At 29.8% G+C, this 22,597-nt stretch overlaps 1 protein-coding gene across 4 annotated transcripts in view; it reads right to left on the bottom strand.

Moving 5' to 3' along the window:
* Nucleotides 1–22,597, bottom strand: part of LOC134685268 (ephrin-A4-like) — a 128,147-nt gene that overhangs the window by 29,516 nt on the left and 76,034 nt on the right. The window contains exon 1 of one of the 4 annotated variants that reach the window (XM_063544860.1): nucleotides 15,440–15,782. The exons of 2 other annotated variants lie outside the window; for them this stretch is intronic. In XM_063544860.1, the coding sequence (XP_063400930.1) occupies nucleotides 15,440–15,603 (164 nt within the window). In that variant the 5' untranslated portion in view covers nucleotides 15,604–15,782. Of the gene's footprint in view, nucleotides 1–15,439; nucleotides 15,783–22,597 lie in introns of those variants that run through there. One more of the 4 variants, XM_063544861.1, reaches the window with a different exon arrangement.

The raw sequence follows: 22,597 nt of genomic DNA, 5'->3' as shown, positions 1-22,597 counted from the left end.
TGTTTGTACACAATGGTAATGGACTGGTCAGAGCTGTATGATCTAATGGATGTCTTAATGACATTATCTGTTCTATAAGACATTAAATGAAACAATCAAGATGCTTCTTCAGAATGGCCAGTCTTTATTGACCTATAGTGACTGTCTGTATGTGTCAAACTCATTTCTTGTCTGACAGTATACATTAATTCACTCATATCATATGGTCAACCTAAGTCATACAGAGCTGTGCTAGTATGGCAATCCTTCTATTTTGTTTGTTTGTTTCTAAACTGATAAATTTTGAAAGCAAAAGAACATTGGTGAAGAATCATTCTTGACCAAGTGAATAAACTTTTGTACTTCGGTAACAATTAGAACCATACTGCAACTTAAATGTTGTGGTTCTAAAACACTCAGTACATTCATGAATATAAGTTTAAAACCTCATTAAGTGCTCTTGAACTTTAAGGATAAAAAGGAATATCAGGGTATTTCTAGGTTGTAGCACCAAATTTGTCAATAAATGTCAAGAAAGCATACTTAGTATGGATTTGCAGCATTGTTTTGAAGTTCTTGACACTCGAAAGTGCAGAAATTACTCTCACAATATCTGCAGTTCTAAACTGAAAGTTCATTTCAATCTAGAATCTACAATTTTACATGAAATCTAAGTTGGTATCAATGTAAACAATATTAGAATCGATTGACAAAGAGAGAATGACAATTAAAAACTACTTTGTCACATAGGGTAGAGCATTTTGTTTACAATATCTGGGCCGATGTTTGTTTAGCCCACATGACCTAAGGCCTGTACACATGGTCATTGTTTACTTATGTCTATCATAAACTGGACACTGGACATTCGCATTGCATATATCTGCTTCAATTTTCAATTAGTGGACGAGTGACTATTATAACTTAAGTGCCGGAGAAAAACTAATTTTATAGAATTGTGAATTAGCTTAGATTTTGAACAATTCCTTGTAAAAGAGGATAAAATTTTCTAACAAATTATTGAACTGTTGTATTAATCCATAGAGTTCCTAATTCACTTGAGTTTATGTATCATAAATCATGCATAATGCAGTTTTTAGCAAAATGTTAAAAGTCATCAAATTTGTGCATTACTCATTACTTCACACATGAAACTATACTTGTTTGTCAGTGAAATATATAATTAAAACATAAAATATAAAATACATTGAACAAATGAAAACCCTTGGAATTCGAACTTACAGCTGTAAAATTATGCTGTAAGCTTGTCCCAATGAATGGAGTTTTCTATGCCTCAGTAATATGCTCTTGTTAAATGCAGTTCATTTTATGATAAATCAATACAATTTTATTGTTTTAATACTATGATAGTAAAAGATAATCACTAAAATAACTAGAAAAACATGTTAATATTGATCTGGTCCAAAGTTGACACAGTTTACAACAGAGTTATATTGAAAATTCATAAGACGACATACTAGGAAGAATATTTTTGCAAGCAGGGTGGGCTTGAAATTGTGACCACAAATGGTAAATATCTACTGCGTTCTCAGTGGGTTAAAATAGAGAAATATGTATGAATTCCCATGGAATCTCTCTCATAGCTGGAATATCCAATATAAACGATCAATTCTTGTTTTGAATTTTCAAAATATCTGCTGTGTTATGTACATTCTCATTAGGACTTTACATCAGGGTTTTTACATTACAGGCTTGTTTGATGTTCAGAGCCTAATAGACGAGGAAGTAAATCTCCACTGTGTTCATTATTCACATATCTTAATGACACTGTACAAAATAGCTGGTAATATTTTAGTAAGTACAAAGTATAAAAAAGATGTGTGCAAAATGAAACAACTCTTCGCAAGAGACCAAAGGACAAAAAAATAAACAGGTCTTTTGTGGATAGTAGTCTCATTGGCGATCATACCACATCTTCTTTTTTATATTTGGTAATACATTGTAGTACTATATAATGTGATAAAATTAGGTTTATTATTAGGTCTCAAAGGCGAAAATTTTCCCTTATATGTGGTTAAGACCTAATTACTGTTAAATTTATTACAGTCATGACCAGATGGTCAAAATTCTCCAGACATAATCATGGAGAAATAATATACTTGTATCAATCATTAAATAAAAGAACAAAGTTTTCTGTTTTATTTTTCACAGTAAACCTGTCAGAATTGTCACCATTAACTGACAAGATTATTTCTCTCCTGGAGGGGGGAAACAAGATCACATGTCAGATTACTATATATATGATGTCTTCTTCTATAACATTTACTGCAAATTTATTATATCAGTAGTGTTTACAAAAACTAAGGATTTATTCAAAAGCATACAAAGCCTTAAGGAGAAATCAGCTGTTATAAGTGCAAAAATCACGACTTTCAAATTTAACCAAAATGGAGATGGTCTTTGATCCAGACAGCATCAAAGTTGTTGATTGTAATTTTTTGTTGAGAATCATTATACCGTTGAGAGTACATAACATAGACAGAATTAAAATTAAAAAAAAAACAAGTTTGAATTCCCACTTGACATTTTCCACAAACCGGTCTCAAAACAATATTGGTTAACAAATATGAACAAAAACCAAGAGTGACAGCATCTTTTACATGAAACTCTATAATCACATTACTTTCTCAAACAATTGTTTATTGGAAACAATACTTATTGTTTTTTGGTCGCAAGGGGCAAATTTCCATTAGTAATCTTTGCCAAGCAAAACAGATTAATATATATGTGTCTGATCTACATCGAGGTTTATCGCCTGAGATGGCTTAAAGTAATTTGGAAATACATACTTCTTTATACTAAACAGACGAAAAATGAATAAAATTTCTAAATTGAAATTAGATATTTGGACTTCATTTCCAAATCCTCATATATAAGAACAGGTTTTTACTATCCAGTCAAATGTTTTAAATCTATATTCCTCATTTCGTGCATGCACTTTTCGTCTTTAATATTTTGTATGGTAAATTTTTTAATTTGGTCTTGTTAAGAAGAAACAAGTAATATATTAAACCAATTGTATGGTCAAATAGACTACAAGCGTAGACATTCCATTACTATTACATAAGTTTACAAGCAGATGTGAGTCAACAATTACAGTATAGTGCAGAAGGTAGAAAAAAAACCAGTTCAATGTTTTCATTCCCCTTGGCTCCACTGTTTATTTTGCAGCCACAAAAATCTATGCATGAATTCTATAAACAACAAAACAAAATCAAAACGTTGCCATCATCAATTTCTTGGTCTAATGCAAATGAGTACAAATTTTCCAGAAGAGAACACAATCACCTAATTGCGAGAGATAACTATTGGCTCCTAGAATTAATTTTTCAACAGACATCCACAAACCCAGAGGACTATGAGACTACAGAATTGTGCAAAGATTTTCCCCGTTGAGGAAAAATGTCACTTTATTTGCAAATTGAGCTTCAGATTAATTAGGATTTAGTTTTTCTACTCCGTGGTTCTGAATAAATATTTAACACCATAATAGATGCAAATTTCCTTTCGTACAAACCGATTTCAATCACAGTACTACAAAAAGATTTCAGAAAGAAAAAAAAGGCAGGAAGAATTTAATTTATTATTTTAGAAGATCTGTGCATACATTCGCTTGAACTATAATTGACCATTGTGCAGTTGTACTGAAACATAAAACACATCTTCCCTGACATAAGACTGCAGATGTATTTGATACAATGCTTGGTAAAGCAGAAATATTGTCCACCAAACAGTTATTTCAACCAATCAAAATTAAACAAAGAGTTTGCCTTTAAAGTTAATGTTCAGTTTTATAGAACTAAATGTGAAATTTACAGGATATTGATAACAATGTTGCTTTAGGGTATTGCATTTAATGACACTCATCTGTGCACAATAGCTGAAACAGATTGCATAAAACTGCAACAAAATAACATTTTTACCACACAAACATTTAACACTTGAGCAAACTTAAGATAACGGAGCAAAAGGAACAAACGTATTTGAACTACAAACATCAATTTGATTATTTTCCGATCATGTGTAAAATTGCTAAAAATATTACATTTAAAAAGAGTAATAAATGTTGTGCAATTGTTTGTAAATTAGTTCCAATATGTTAACTTTCAGTCTCATTCAATCTGCTTTTATGGATAGAAAAGTTGTAATTTCTGTCAAATTTGTAATTGATAACAATATTTAGTTATGTAATGACTAAAATACTTCAAATAAATGGTAGCTATTACATCATTTAAATTTCTGTTTGAACATTCCAAACAATGTTTATTTTCGTATTTGGAATTCAACATATTTACTTGTATGTTGCATGAAAATTGTCCCAAAATAATTTTCACACAAGTGTCAATTTGTACAGATATGTAGAGATACGGACATAATTTGATAAGTGGTTTCTTATGCGCTGTCCCTGGTTGCGATACTGGTAATTTCTGACAGAAATTGTAGTTTAGCCAACCTTATGTGTTTCCTCTCTTTTCACGTTTGTTTAAATAATGGAGTTTACCATCAAATTGACCTATCACAAATGAACATTTAGAAAGGCTTTGCTTTTTTGGACTCTAACCTACTTAAAAGGCTATTAAAAATGGACAGGTTTTTGACCTCATATTTAGGTTAAAAATACATCCTAAAGCCACAAGATTGTCAAAATATCAATGTATAAAAATCTATCATTTATTTTTTCAAGTTTTGTCTCAGCCGAGATAATTCGTACCACTAAGTGATATTCTTTGGTCCCCATTTTACCAAAATAAACACGGGCTGAGACATCTGCCATGTAAACTAATAGATCAAGATCATACTAACCAATCATCTTAGTCAATGAAAAAGAATTAATTAAACCTTCAAGTCCAATAAGAGCAACATTTGATATCATTTAAGTTTTAAAAGGCTTTAATTTATTTAAAGTTCAAAAACTGTCAGAAAATATCAAAGAAATGAAGAGGTTTCAAGTAGATGTTAAATACAGACAAACTGTCTGTGTTCGGTGATTTGTCATAAAGGTCTTTACTTCAGTTGTGTTTTACTGAACATACAACATGTACAACACTACAACTCCAAAAGAATAAGTAAATAGGTTTTCACACGGATGCACATGCAGTGTTAGGTTAAAAGATATTTTAGGTTCCCCTTTATCTCTGAATAAATCATATTTAATATGATAAAGCTAATAAAAAATTAACTCGCAATCATATTTGATTACAAAAAATAGAAACCTCATACATATATGCAACTATACCATCAAAAAGTGTATTGACTCAAAATTGCAAATGAAATTTACAAGTGCTTCACTTTTCCCTTATTGTAATAGACTTCTTGTCCCTTTTTACACCCTGATTTTATCAATGAATTATTCTCATTGCAGTTCTGGTTATTGTATAAAAACTATGTAGACAAATGTGTATTGAGTTTGGAGTACTCCAGATATAAATTTGCATACAGTTGGACCCAATATCAACTATTCTACAGCATGAGTGTGTTGGAATTTTGGTTGTTTGTTAAATTTTTGCAAAGTTTATTAAATTACTGGGTTACACATGTTTTGACTCACTTAAATGACAAAAGTGGTATCAAATTAATCACCCTATATTAATTTCCTTTATATTAAATATTTTCAACCTCAGAAGGATAGAGACATGTTAATTTCATGTAATCATTCATCAAACAATGACACTTTTAGGTCTAAATTATGGGAAATTTATTCAAATCACATTTTAATTTTGAAATATTTATAGAATGAAAATCTTGTGTGTAATTATGCTACATGCAGTTGTAACTGTAATTCCTTTATGTGTCAATAAACCTGAGAATGTAAAAATATGTTGCAGTAAATTGTCTGTTTATTGGAGTTTAATGACCAAATACATATTTGCACATTCTTGACTATTGTAGATATTCTATAATGCCATAAAATACTGATATTCTATATCATATTCCATGGAACTAACAGCTCACATGGGAGCAATAGAAAATATCCCAGAAATTCATTTAATAGCTTCTGTATCTCCAAATGGATATTCTTAATATTTATTTTCTCCACCAGACATATAAACACCTAAGCCTTCCTCACATTAAACATTTGTCCTTAATTACTAATCATAATCAAATATTTACTCAAGCAAATGAAGAGGAGATGTTTTTTGTTAGACATATTACTTAAATACATTAGTTATATCTTAATGAAGAATAGGATAATTTTTAGTGTAAGCTGTTTTAATCAAGGGTCAAGAAATTCCCATAATACAGGTTTATTCTTTTACCAGTAAAATCCGTCTCAATTTCAATAGTCAGCCTGCAGCAGATTCTTGTGGGTGAGGGTAACCGTAAAAATTGTTTAAAAAATGTTGCCTCACAGTGTTTGGCACTATTTTTACCATTACAGTTATTCAAGACCTGAGGACCCTCCCTTTTCCATGAGCCCTAGATTTGCCCTGCTATACACATATATATTGAAGAGATCCTATTCAAAGTGAAACATGTTTTAAAAGTACACATAAATTCAAGAATATAAAGCTAATTTACATACTACCAATAAAAGATTTAAGAGTGTAGAAATGAGAGTTAAATTCCCCTATGCCAATATCATGCATGATAATACAGTAACTAACGGTAAGTTGTACAGTAGCGATGATGTTTCATGATACTTTCATCACACTTATTAACATTGTGACATTTCACCAGTGACTTTTGTACATATTAAGTGCATGATTAGACAGACATTTGTACCACCCATCAGCAGATGTGGTTTATACTGATACTGTTATATATACAGGAGCTGTCAACACATAAAAAAGGAATATAGAAACATTAAACCATGATTATACTTAAATTCACACCATGAGAAGAGTTTTATATCTTTGTCTGACCTTTGTTGACCTTCCACTTTCTAAATGCCATCACTATAGGAACTTTCTCAATTCCTCATATTATGTAAATTCAGAGCATTAATACATTTAAAATGCAAATGTGCCATTGAGAAAAAAAAATCACAATTCCAACGAAAACATAACATTAAAAGAAGCTTTCAGCCTGATACACACACACATGCAATATAGCCATAACTTCCACATAAACTTCATGAATATGATTCCCGATCGTCACATGCTGTTTAGACTTTTTTACTTTTAATGAACCTCGGTGACATTAAATGTTCTCAAAAGCCTCTTCTAGTTTTTATGTTGACACAGGGCTTCTGTGGACATTAACACTTCTTTAAAAGCTTTCTCAAGATCATGGTTCTTTTTGACAAAGAAGCATTAATTAACCTAAAGACTTAAATTAATCAAAGTTGATCACTATCTTCTTTAATAAAGAGTTTAATGTCATTAATTAATGGGGTACATTAAGGTGAAGTGGCTTAAATCATAAATCATGCATGTGGAGAAATAGGGTTCGCTAATCTATAGTGTCCCATTAGCCATATGGCACATGCAGGTCTTGAAATCTTAAGGCAATACACATTTGTGTAGCCTCAAAACCTCAAGTCACAAAACCAAAGTAATGACCGACCCGAATAAAGCCAATAAAACAGTCATTTGTCACCCTGTAAGACATGTCCATTACAAAATTAAAATTTGCGGTAAGGGCTAAGGAATGAGACATCCTCTTGATGCTCATTTTTTTCCTTTCATTGCAACAATCAAATCAATGCTAATTCGTATTACAGTAAATATTGTCCATAACTTCCAAGACTAGGATGTTCATCAAATTTTAAAATGAAAAAATTTAAATGCTAATTTAAAATTAAATACATCAATTTCCAACTTGAAAAGAAGTCTATATGTACATTAAATAACCTTTACAAGATCAATAAGGAACTTTAAGGAAAAAATATTTTGGAAACCCCCTTTTTTTTGGGTCGATCAATGCATTTGAATGGGGACATATAGCTGGAACCACACCTTTATCCTGGGTTGGGAATCCCCCCCTTTTTTAAATGGCTGGATCCGCCCCTGCCATGATAGCATAATACAATATAGAGTGTTAGATCTTTTTTTAAATTTCTTATTTAATCAACAATTTACTGAATACCATTAATTAAATGCACCAGTTCAACTAAACCTAGCAAAACTCTAAAAACGTCTACCTTTACAGGAGATATACTGATAATACATTACAACTTGTTCTTTATTAAAAACGTCTTAATATTATTGTAGGTGGTCTTAGGAATTTCCAAACATATCGTGACAACTTTCTAAAGCCAAGAAATATTGACAGCCCTAATGACACAATTTAACTCCACTGAATTAAACACTGGATCAACAGGTATTGAAAATGAAGAAATTTGTCATGCAAGTGATTTGGTGAGATGAAAATCAAGTCCGATCATTCATTTCTTTGTACAAAACCAACATCGATTCATTTTAGTCAGGACGTTTTAAAATATGTTATTTTGACTGAGACTTGAGTAAGGAGAGAAAGTATGAGATGTAGACCATTACAGCTGATCTGACAGGGTACAATGGTATCTATTGTGTTCGGTATTCACTCCATGATGCATCACGCAACTCATTACTGTCAAAAAACTGTTTAAATTTCAAATGAAATAGATTACTTATCTTTTGCACACTTGGTACACCTTTTTGTAAATATTTAATGTTTATTTTGGGAAATGGGTTTCTTTCACATCAATGAAATCTATTTTATAGTTATTTTTCTTTGATTTGAGATATCTTTTATGCATTTAAACTTACAAAACATATTTTTTGCACTATATTCAAAAAGGTGCGTTTGATTTTGGTAATGAATGTCAAAACTTTAAAGACCAAAAGTGAGAAAAGATGTAAAGATATAACTCAAGTTTACATTTTGATCATCTTTTATGACTTTGAGTTGATAATAGGCAGGTGAATTTATCCTGATCTATTTTCCAAACATGATGCCTCTCACACTTAACTGATTTAAGCTTCTGTGAGGTAAACCAAAATGCACTATTTGTTATCATTTACACATTTCGAACATCTCCTTTTGTTCGTATTTTTAGGGAGGAATAATTTACAAGGTTGTTTTGAAACAAACTTAAGAATAGATGAACATTGCACATGAGAGTGCTTACATTGTTCTTCTAAAGAATTTTCATCAGCTAAAATGAGATATTTTATCGATTAACCATTAATTAGAAAATATAACAAGTTATAAAGGACAATGAAACAGGATTCTTTCTAACATACCTTATGCAACAATTTATTTTTGAAAAGGCAATAAATTTACATTACAACCAGAAACACCTTTTGGTGGCAGCACTCAGTACATACAGTTTCATTAATTGTATTTTGAGAAATGGCCATCAATTATTGGAACAAGTGTAATAAGTAGATAAAATTGTAATGTCCCCTGAGACAGTTTACAATCATGAAGATTCATTTGTCCACACAACTGTTTGCCTGGAGGTGGTATACAATAATATAAATTACCGTTATTATTACATGCAACTTGTAATGCATAGTGATTAAAGTATGTGTCAAACAAATGAAAATGTAAGGTAAAAGACTAATGGATAGTCTATGTTGTGACGATATAAAAATGTTTTTCTTTAACCTAGATTGGGACTTGTCTCTTTCATGTGCCCCAAAAAATCCCCATTACATTATATTAAAATGTGCAAACATGTTACATAGTTTTTATATCAATTTTTGTTGGAAGAGATAACAAATTCTTTTCCAAAACATAAGAAACAATATTAGAAAGGAATCTTTTCAGATTTTGTCTCACTCTACCAACAAATTATATTTTCAGTTTGACCCTCAGCCTTCGGCCTCGATTGATATATTAAACTGCTACTAATGTAGTCTCTCATGGACAATACTGTGAGCACTACATGTATATTGTTTAACCTATCATCTTACAAAATTACTAACTGTCAGCTTTATGTCTCTTTTGGGAGACAAATTACACAATAGAAAAGCGTTTTTTCTCTATTTGCTTAAATTTATGTCCTTTTTTACATCCGATAAGAACCTTTAATTGAACTAACTGTTTTTAACTACTATTATGGGTTTTTTGAAAGAATTCCTTTGAACTCGTAATAGATATTTATTTTCTTTATTATAGAACATTAGCCATTGATTAATAAAATATTGTTTTTTTTCTCTATTCTATAAATATCAATTTTTCACACTGTTCTATTTCAACACAATTGCATCACAGATTATTTTCACATAATGTCTAAATTTTTAATTTAAATGATTTTGGAAATAATTATAACAGGATCATTATTGAACACGAAGTGCATTTAAATGCATTCAAGTTCACATACTAAATGCATAATTTAAGGTTCAATTTGTAAACACCTTTCAACCATAGAAACTGTTAGTGTTTTTAAGTCAAATTGTATCAACACTTACACAAGAAACAAATACTATGCGACAAAAAATAAAGACAAACATTTCACAAACTACCGTATAGCGGGTTATTTTCGCGGGTGTAAAATTTCGCGGTTTTCATTGAATAAGGTATACGAAAAATTTTGGCGGTTATTATTTTGGCGGATTCAACATTTTTAACATTACCTTTGCATGCACATATTTAAATTGGCGGAATTTATTTTGGCGATTTTGTTCTATCTGCGAAAATAAGCGAAAATTTACACCCCGCGAAAATAACCCGCTATACGGTATAATTTCATGTTTCCAACCAAGTGCAGAAGGTTAAAAAGTGTTTACAAAATCTGCAACACTATCTGAAGCACACAAATTTTACTTTGATTGTTTGGTTTGTAAAACAAACGCCTTAAGAATTAATATCAATACCGATTTTAAGTGCAATGTAAATTGGTTGTTATAATGATAATGTTGAAACAAATTATAGACAAACATGTAAATGTTTTATACAAGCTTTTATTAGCTCAACTCAAAATCCTCTAGTTTTCTCAACAAAGAAATTTGTAAAGATTGTTTGATATCGGACTTTATTCTGCTAAAATTATGTTTACCTACACAAATTATATTCATCCTATAGTTTATTCTGCTACAATGTTGACAATTCGACATTTTCTAACCAACCATCGATAGGATTTTACTTCAAACAGATTGCTTAATGTTAAAAACAAACTTTATCATTGTTAGCGTTCAACAATTTTGTCAACAAAAAGGTGTGAGTTATATGTATTAGCCAAATTAAGTTTCACTAAGCTGTGACCAAGAATAAATTTCACAAATTTACATCTATTTCGAACAAAAAGCTTTTCGACATCTATTTCCTTACAATGTGTGTATTCTAGCATCTGTGACCATGGTAACTTTTTTTTGAAATGTCACAGTTTAACCTGTATTCAGTTGTATTATACTTGTTTGACTTTAGGGTAAATTTATGTTATATTAATGGTAGACAAAGCAAATGCTTTACAGACTATGTTGTCATGATACTCTTGAAAGCTGTCACAATAAAATCCCTGAAATATTGCCAATAAAGCAAACGACAACAAAAATGTATGTCTAAACTCATGTAAGTACATGAAACATAAGTCATCCACATTAAGACTAATTTCGAAAGCTAATGACGCAACTAAAATTTGTTCAAATCTCAACTAACTAACAGTTTGAACCTATTAACATCATTTAAAGTAAGAATTTTCCCAAAACCATTCATTATTACTGTCTTAACTCCATGAAGCTTGGTCTTTACAATAAATGCCTGATTACAGATGTAATAAGGCGACATTTCTTGGTGAGAAAATTAGTATATTCTCTATTTTAATCAGTTAAATCACTATGTGACATCAGATTTACTGAAATCTCTTAATTCTGTTTTAATGAGGGGAAGTAACTCTGAGCTTAGTAGTGTTGAAAAAGAGTGAGTAAGTCAGTGTTAAGCTAGGATGATTTCACCCTTTTTAATCCTGCCAAAATTGACAGTTAAACCACAGATTTTAAATATTGAATCAATTATAATTCATCTACTTCCATTTCAAAAATATCAAATCATTTGAGCAACTAGATCCTAGGTCTGATATTATGCTTAATTTATAGACTTTTTCAATGAAGAGAAAGAAAGCATATGTAACTATCATCAGCAGTTAGACAGTAAATGATATATTTTTTCCTCCTATGATAGAACAAGATGATAATGGAGCATATAAATTCTCTTGCTGCATGTCTTCTCATTACCTTGTAGTAAATCCACTGTGCACTGCATGCCATGTTGGTTTTTTACTACATCTTAAAATTGCTCATTAACTGCTTCATTGCATTTGTCTGAGAATTCCCTACATTTCTATGTAAATCAAATTAATTTGACAGGGAGCTGTAAACAAAAACAAATCTACCTCTAACTTTTTGCTTTCTGAGCCTTCCTATGCCAATTTACATCAGTTTAAAGTAAGCATTTATACCATGTTTATAACAATTTCTGGGAGTTCTCTCAGTTTTTATTCTCTAAAATAGATGCACAGTGCATAGCATTATCTAACCACTTTCCTTTATCTAGTGTGAAACTGAGAACAAACTTTTTTGGGGGAGACTAATACTACAGAATTTGAAGTAAATTAATTTTTATGTTACTTTGTCATGCACATGTCAGTCTATTTTTTATGCCCTGTTCTTATGTTATACAAAATACCAACTTTTTGATGGATTTGGCAATTGGGCTTCTAGGACAATTATATAATAATCAAATCTCCACTTCACAATAAGGTTGTTCTGGAGTTACCTTTGTTGCAACATAATATCTTCGCTTTACAATTAAAAGTAGTTTTACAGTTGCCAGACAGATAACTTGAAACTATAATTATGTTTAGGGCAGATAAAATTTTCTCTTTGTCAAATTCTACATTGAAGAATTTAATGACTTTTTCATTGTAAATTCAAGTGTAACTAGAAACTTCAGGTTTTTAAACAGTAACACCAGGGACCTTGTTTGTTTTGATAGAAAACCTTCTCAAAATCCAAGTAAATGAGTTTTGACTTATCCAAATATTTAACAAACCTATTAACCAAGGTTTCTCATATTTATAAATGTGATTTTTATCGTGCTGATAACGGCAAGACTTCCCTTTCGAACCCCCTATACATTGTTCTTATGCCTACATGTATATACATTGTATGCTTATTCAGTCAAGAGGGGAGTTCAAAGCGAGTCAATTAAAATCGTCTTTCCCACTTATATCCTTAACCTGGTGTTGGACAACAATGAATATAAATATACCCTGTTACAGTGTAACCTGAATATCCTGGAGTTATATTGGCATTCCCCGTTTCATTCTGCTGTGATGGAGATTAGGTTGAATTATTCAAGTTAAATTATTTGTGACATACAATGTAGTAATATGAACCAACAAATATTTCTCAAATTCACAATTTTATGTTTATAAACAGTAGAATGTCCGATATCCGATTTTCTTACACATAATACACTCTAACTTTGGTATTTTTGAATAATTGACAGATTATCCTAAAGAATGCCATCCAAAATACAAACTTGAATAACAAAAGTGTTTTAAGCACAGCCTTAGGAATTCTCTTTGAACAACCAACCTCTAATTTAATCTCTACCCAAAATAAAATACAGACACGTACTATTAAGATGAATAGGGGATTACAAGAAGAAAAAGTCACTTTAAAAAGTACTCTAAAATATGCAAATTAGAGAGTTAAATGAATAGAATATAAAGACATAAACAAGCCGATTTGCAAGGATTATAAAAGTCAGTGTCAATAAATAATGAGGAAAAAACATATAAATTAAAGGAAAAGAAAAATGTACCTCACAGATTATGAGAATTGGAGATTATAATTGTATATATGTCAATTTAGACAGAGAAAATAGACCAAAAAATAAAAAAACACCAAAAGACATCTAGAGTATAAATTAAAAGTTTCTTGTTATACAGTATGCATGAATACCCAACCTTTGAAACATTAATTTTTTTCCCATCTGAAATTAATATTTGTTTTTATATATTTTGAGAAAGCTGTCATATAAAACAACTGTATTTGTATAAATTACAACTTAATTTGTAATTTTTATTATCAATCTTTACATATTGCTGGGAGCTAGAAACAAACAATCAATCACAAAAAAGACAAGTTTTCGCCAATCATGTTATACATTGTCTTTGATCGCTGACAACTGCTTCAATACAATATATTTCAGTGACACTGAATTCCTGTTATGAAGGAAATGGGGAAAAACCAATGTACGCCAAAAAATAACATATGATCGTGTAGCATACAGAAACTATTCCCACATGTAATTTTGTCAAGGTTTAGACTCATCTCCACAGTATTTTACATTAATCACAATAACACTTCAAACAATTTCAATTTTTTTTAGTGTTTTCTCCCCATCATGATCAATATTAAAGATTTATAAGAATAACTTCCGTTATAAAAATAAAAATCACTCACTGACGATCTTTTAAGTTCAATTTATACTTTACTAACTTTTTAAATGAGTTATTAACAGGCAAATTTCTGTTAAATTTTCAATTATTCAAAAAACAATTATTATAAATTTCATTTAAGGTTTCTGAATTGTAATTTACAGCGATTTTAAATCAATTTCAAATTACATCATCTATAATTTTTTGTACAGTATCTTTAGTGAATAATGAACTGTTAGTCAACTCTTTTCCAAATCACATCTATTATGCAGTGTAAAATTTGATTAGGCACAAAATTTCAAATACTTTTTGATTTCAATTGTAAAACTCATTTATAATGAAAATCTTATTATAAAATTAGAAATTTAACTCAATGTTCACTGTTGATAATTCATTCCAATGACAAAATATTTAATCTTTTTATTTGAAATATACAGTATCTTTACAATTTTTTGACATATTTTACAAAATACTTTATTTTAAAGATTCTTTTTCATTTTTTAGGTGTGTGTCACTTTTCTTTCTTTTTATTAAACAAACAAAATGTCACTTTCAGAGTGTTGAAGTAATTTTAACAAAAGAGACAGTTGTGTGAAATTCTTGAAAAATTGTTATTCACACCTTTAGGCAATAACAAATTAGTATTGCTTAAATTTAAGCTATAATTATTAATATCATATCATAACAAGCTTAGATAATTGGTTTAACAATATAGATTTAATTAGATAAGTAAAATCTAACAAATCATTTAATTTCCCTGTAGATCTACATAGTAAAAAAATATGTTAGGTTTTTTAAATTAAATTAAAGAAATTTGTAACAGATTTTCCAGTAATATTAAACTTAAATCCGTTGATGAGCTTTTTGTCATGAAATCCGTTTGATCTTTTACATCAAAGTGTCTAAAATCCTAAAAATTAATTTGAACAGGTAAAATATTTGTCTATGAGAAGTCAGCTTTTTCAACCACACACAATTTTAAATTCATCACATTTCACGGATCTTAAAGAGATGAATATCTCAACAAACTGTAATAAACGATCTACAAAGCTCGTTTAAAGGTTTCCAGGTGTTACTTGAGCAGGTAAAAATAAATAATAAAAAATAAACAAAATTACAAATACTTACAGTGGATTTGAATTATTCCAATACAGTGGTGGCAATTTTTTGCCTGTACTTGTTACTGAAACTGCTGGCATACAAAAACTAGTGAAAGGTATGAGAAAAATGAAATACTGCAAGTAAAATAACATCCCCCAAAATATATTGCGGAGAAATCTCCAAGTCTTCATTATTACACTTCATTCAATACACACATTTGTTAATTATTTCATCCTAATAGTAAACTATTCATCTTGTTATTTTTCTGATATAAAAATCCATATCTGAGAAAACTGTAAAAATTTATACACGTTCCATGCCTGTTCAGTGATCAATTGTGTTTTGAGTGAAATCAACAACTGAATAGACCGCGAGGTCACATGATCGACAACTCTCAGCGGGGCACCAATCGGGGATTTAAACTGATTTATACTGAACAATTGAATACCTTTTCAATGACTTTTGTGAAAAGGGTTTATTAAAAAGCTGTTTGTTAATTTTAAATGGTTTTTGAAGGAAAATGAACATTTTAGTATCTTATTTCTATTTCTACAAAGAGACATTCATTTCAATAAAAGTGTATATGCTTACTCACCTTATGTAGATCAACCATTGAAATATTGATTTAAAATATGAAAATAAAAATAAATAGCACACTAGACTTTTCCCAAATGACTATAAATTTTCATAATGAAAATCAATTTGTTTTCATTTACTGATGGTTTTATGCAGAAATTGATATATGTATTTTTTTTTGCATTTTCTTAAAGATATCAGAATTGTTAAAAAAAAATCACATATATTATTGGATTCAAAAACGAAAGTCAGAAAAAATATAAAATACTAATTTCCCTATTATAATTCATTATCAAAGTGAAGAAATAAATGTCTTAGCTATATATATATATACATTATATTTTACTGAAAACTTAGAATATGTTACTGTTACCTCTATAAAAATAATATTGCAGCCACACACATTCTAATTTATATCAACTAGCAAATATCTCATTTATGAATAATTTACAATTGAAAACCATTTGGACTTCACAAGAGTCAAATCTATAGCCTAAAATGACTTAATTATTAAAACTAATGTTCTTGCTCTCGAATACAATGATTTTTTCATCAGAAAGACTTTAATGGAAGAAAATAATAATGAGCTCCCAGGGAACTAACATCCGTCTTTCAAATTTATTTATAGTATTTTATTTTTATTTTTTTCCAAAACTGCATTTTTGCTAATAGAAATTAGAATTTCAAACATTGAAAAATATATAGACCCAGAAATTCTTAATTAATTTGATTAACCTTAATCAAGATGATATCTGCTGTAACAGGAGATTGGTAGATAACATCCAGATACAAGTATGCAAACTGAGTACTAACATGAAATTTTTATAGTTATAATCTCTTCAAACAGTATAACAGTGATGGATTAAGGGGAGGGGGTACAGGGGTTCTAGTAGTTTCATCTCATTCCCCTAAGTATGAAGCTTCAATCATGTAGAGTAAATGCATAAACCTTCAAATGGCATGTGTAATTCCTAACATTGTCTGTTTGGGCACTAGGGGTTGGAACACCCTCCCCTTTTTTCTGGACAATCAATGCAGATTGGACCCCCTCCTTAACCTGGGTTTGGAACCCCCTTTAAAAAATGGCTGGATCAAACCCTGATGGAGTATTCTAATAATATTATTTTAGCTGACAAATTTTTTTTGAAGAAGTTCCCTGGTGACATTCAAAAACCACAACAAACAAATGTATACAAATTGAGCAACAAATAAACAGTCTCACCTAACATTGTAGCTAAATTCTTGTGTTTTAGAATGGTTTGTCCTGCTGCCAGTGAGGGATCCAGAACTTTTTGTAAGGAGGGGCCGGCTGACTGACCTAAAAGGGGGGGGGGGGTGGGGAGATCCAGCGATTCTCTATACAATCAATCAAATTTTCCTAATAAGACCATAGGATACAGTCTACATTTACTATCCAGAAATTGAAAATCAGTCCATTAATAGTATCATTCAACTGATGAAAACTTTTTGATAAAAAAAAATCAAATTAAAAAATGATACTAAAAAAGTAAGCTAACATTGCAAGTTATAAATGATTTATGATTATTGTTATCATTAATTTTCACATAAAATAATTAAGTGCCTAATGACCCGCATCAACAACTCATTTCATTTCAATTAAAGAAACCTATAAAATTCACAAGTTGCACAAGCAAATACACATTTCTTCAGAAGATAAAATAACTTTTCTTTGAAACTGTTGATTAATTTGTGAAAAATATTTCTCCTACATTTGATAAAAAAGCAATTAAAGCACAGATGTTAGGGATTGGGATACACGTTCAGTATAACCAAGTTGTTATAATGACAAACCATAATATTTCCCATCTCCAGATCATGTCAGTCAAGCCATTCCAACGTTATCATCACAGTCGTTTTGTAACATATTATTGGTGGGGATAGAGATAAAATAAAAGATTCAAATTCTTCAGAGCTTTGATTAGAAGTTAATTGTGTAAAATATCTTTCTATTTATGAAAAACTTTGGCACATTTAATTAATAAAATACTCTTGAGATTTTAACAGCTTCATTTGAACAATTATTACATAATTATGCAAGTTATTTTTTTTGTAGACATGTGCAAGAGACGGAAGAAGATACCAAAGGGATATTCCAACTTTTAAGTTTTTGCTAATTAATTAAATGTTCAAACACTTTGATATTAATCGCAGTGTAACTGTTGAAGGAAACCTTCCTTTGAGAAAAAAACAAAAGACAAAGCTATTTTATAGGCAAATCATAATTAAAGTAAATGGGTGCTTCTACTTAAAAATTGACTTCAATGGAATAGATGATTGATTATCTTTTACTTTATTGTCCAGTAGCAAACATTTCATGCATATTCCATTCATAACAAATTTTTACTACTAAATGTTTAAGGTTTGTTCTGCAAAGTTAAACTACAACAATGAATATATAAAAAAGAAGATGTGGTATGATTGCCAATGAGACAACTATCCACAAAAGACCAAAATGACACAGACATTAAAAACTATAACCTGTTATGAGATATTGATAGGAAGTAAATTAAAATAATTTATATAAATTCAAAAGAGTAGAGCTCTTTCATTGATGCTTTCAGAATGACTTGGCCTGTGGTAACACAAGAGCCCCTTGAGAACATTTAAGCAACTTTCAAGATGGAGATATGAAATTAAATCGCTGTTCTTTTGACAAACTGGATATTTCCTAAAATTTTGCAGATTGTTTCGGTTTCTTCTATCTCTCAGTGATGGCAATTCTTGATCTTTTCCTTAACCATACTTTTTATACCAATTTACTCCTATGTGTCAAGTCTTTTAATATTTAACAAAAGATGTGACTTTATGTAAATGAGACAGCAAGCTTGAATGACAAAACTAACAAAAAAGTATAAAAAATATTTTCCTTCTGGCCCTCATATTCTTTCTTAGATTTTTTATATTAAGACCAACATGGGATGAAAAAAAGTGATAACTTTCCTATGGTTTGTGCAACTGTTCTTCCAAACTTTTACTCTAAAATTCTCTTTAAATACTTCTTGTAAGTAATATTTCCCTTGTTAAAGAAGTTCTAAATCGAAGGCTTCAAATAGTTAAAAAGTCTTAAGTTACATTTGTTTTCAAAGTTTCTTTACCCAAAGACTTCAAGTACAAAAAAAACAAAAATAAACATAAGTAATCGTAAATCAATAATCCAATATTTAGTCTGACATCATGTTGTATTTTACTTAAACAAGAGCTTTTAACATTAGACAGTAAATCACCCATATTCTGCAAGGACAATATTTACAATGACCTCAGGTGTAAGACAAAGCTATACATTGTAACCCTTACTATTTAATAATTATGTTGATTTTGAGGGTCATACACAGACTTGACCCGAGGATATGTACATGTTTAGTGATTATAGACTTTCATTTGATCTTAAAGACAGTAATTAAAGTATTACAATACAAACTGTCTAATAAATATATTGAAAAGAGGAAATGAGATTTGTCTGTCAAAAAAAACATCAAAACCATGATCTCTTTTTAAATACTTATTTCCTTTAGGAATTATATACACCAATAGATTAAAAAGGAAAAATATTCACACACTATTCCTGACCATGGTCATCTTTTTCATGGTTTTGATTATTAAGACCACTGTATATATGCGTTGTCAGTTTGTTTTAGATTTAATATGAGTTTGCCTGTCCCTTTGGTATCTTTCGTCCCTCTTTTATATGAAATAAAGCAACAATTTTCTTCATAGTGATATGTTGTTACTTTGAAGGTTAAAAGCATTGCTTGTTACTGCATCAAATAAGCGGTACAGTGCCCTGTAGTTGTTAATTTCTGTGTCATTTGGTCTTTGTGAAGTGTTGTCTCATTGGCAATGATACCACATCTTCCTTTTTATATATATCCAATATCAAAAGTATGTAATTCATTGTTGTTTTGTGTATTGTTGGGTTGCTGTCTCATTTGGTTTATTTCTTTTCTCCCAATTTTTTTGATTCATGATTAAAAGCAAGAACACTTATCAATCTGATTACAAATATACATGTTTGCAGTGTGTGACACCTGAAGACACTATCATATTTTTCTGAATCTAAGTTCTGGATTTGTAAGGTCTCCCAAAAATATGTAATATAACAATGCTAATTGTCTATCTTAATCAAATCATAACATGAGATCATAAAAAGCTAACCAAAATGACTGTCATTTGATTCTTTGAGTCTTTAATATTTGTGGTAAAAGTATGGATGAATGTGATATTCAAATAAAATGTCTGATTGTCATCTTTGAAGAACTATATTTTTTAAAAAGTCCATTTTTCATTTAACCAGAGATGTCTTATGTTATTACATATCTTACACATGAGTGAACCTTGTTGATATAAAACTGTCTTCTTTGCATAAAGCTTCTTATTTTTTTCATTAAAATTCCAACTGACATCTTGCAGTTAAAAAACCACAAACCATGCAATAAAATATATAATTATGCATAAATTATAATTATGGTCTTAAAGTTCTACGCTTCCATTGTAAAAATCCACCTTCAGATTTCCGTTTGACATAACCTATGTCATTCAGTGAAGAAGAAAAAAACAGGAATTTAATTATTAAGTGATAAATTTTAACTTTTTCTGAATATAAATATGTACAATCATCTACATAGGACAAATCAACCACCAAAATAAAATTTGAAAAAACTTTTCGGAAGCATGGTTCAGTCTGAAAATTAAATGTTAATAAAAATAAATATAAATATATTAAGTGTTTAAACCTTTGATGTAAGACTTTTTCATCAAACTATTGCTTATTATCCATGCTGTTGAAATTTATCTTTTGCAAATGAATACCGCAAGATTTAACAAATGACTATCTTGTCAAAAGGAAGTCTTGTCAGGGTTTTAAATAAGAAGAAAAGAATCGACTTGCTTTTAATATCAAAGCTTTAAGCAACAGAGTGTTTGAACCAGTGACCATGAAATTGCTGTAAGAGTCTTGCATAATGTGAAAAATATTAGGAGACCATCTACGCCCTGATTAACTTGGCTAAATATTCAATTTGGGATGTTTTTTCCCCTTGTCAATAAAAAAGTTGTGCATTAAAATCCAATAAAATCCTTGAATGCATCTGAGAGTGACAGTTTTGTATAGGATCAAAGACAAATTAAAGTCTGATGAATGTCAGCTAAGGCACTTCAGACAAATCAATTCTGTGTTTACATCCAACTGAACAGGATTCTAAACTGAGGGGGCTGATGGGTTAATTTCGTTCTTCGTGATCGAGGATGTTTTCATTTCGTGATCCGTGAAAGATGCCAATTTTTATCGTGATCTGTGATTTTGAGGAAGTTAAGTCGTGATTTGGTAATGTTAATTTTTTGTGAATCGTGATTGATATTTTTTGTTTTCCGTGATCCGTGATGAGGACCCCCCATTAGGCCCCTCTAAACTAGGTTTATATTTGGACAGATCTGGACCAAATTTCTTACATTTGGCTACTTGCAATACTGATGAACACAACAAACGTTTTATACCTCAATCCTTTTCATTTACTGTCAGTCTGTCACATTACACATAAATCACAAAAGTTGTGAATTATAAAAAATAATAATACAATATCAAAAATGTGTCCCCAGTACATGGATGCCTCATCCTCACTATCATTTTCTATGTTCAGTGGATCGTGAAAAATCTCTAATTTGGCATTAAAATAAGAAAGATCATATCATAGGGAACATGAGTACTAACGTTTCAAGTTAATTTTACTTCAAATTCATCAAAAACTTAAGTTCCTCAGCAACTTTTAATAGTCAGAAGTGAAAGTTTCCAAAGGAATTAGTGAACTGCATGGTCTGATCTTGCATGTATTTTAATCTTTTTATATTGATCAAAATTATGATAAAAGAAATAAATTGAAATCTAAAAGAATGTTATGCTCATGACATCTGTGTTTTTATTACAAAAAAATCCAAATAACAAAATTAATTACTATAATTAAACTCAATAAAACCTTTTAGTGGACAAATTTTAACAGATATTATTCAAAATTTATCTTTCTTCTGTCAGAATGAACAATTTTTGTCAACTTACGTTTCTCAACGCTTTTTACATAAAGTCACTTAAATATATAAAATATCCTGTAATTCAGCAATAAAACAACTATAGTGTCACTCTATGACTTTTCTATAATATTTCATATTCTTAAAAATACATTTTTACGACTGTTTAATATTAAGCCATATCCATATAGAATTACATTACTCAATCGTGGACAAATATTTATTTTCTTGTCTCCTTTGAAGTAAATATGATTTATTCAGCGCAATATCTTTGTTAACTAGAGAAAATGGCCCATCTTTTGCTCTTGTTACTAATTTAGAGTGCAAAAATACTTTAAATTAAGTTTTATATTGAAATTTGTAAATCACATGGTCTATTAATCATACATAGAAAAGAAACTGTTAATAAAATAGACTAGGTAAGATTCTTATGATAAAATAATGTACCACAAACAGTAGACATGAAATTTTGTAACATGAACAATGAGGATGAATCTAATAAATTTTCTCTACAAGTTTAAGCAGTACAAATGAGTAGAAGCAAGAACACACCTTTGTTCGCCTAAACTTATT

The sequence above is a fragment of the Mytilus trossulus genome, chromosome 9 (assembly GCF_036588685.1).
Source record: "Mytilus trossulus isolate FHL-02 chromosome 9, PNRI_Mtr1.1.1.hap1, whole genome shotgun sequence".
NCBI lineage: Eukaryota > Metazoa > Mollusca > Bivalvia > Mytilida > Mytilidae > Mytilus > Mytilus trossulus.
The sequence above is the reverse complement of the archived record's forward strand: the minus strand, read 5'-3'. Positions and strand labels throughout refer to the sequence as shown.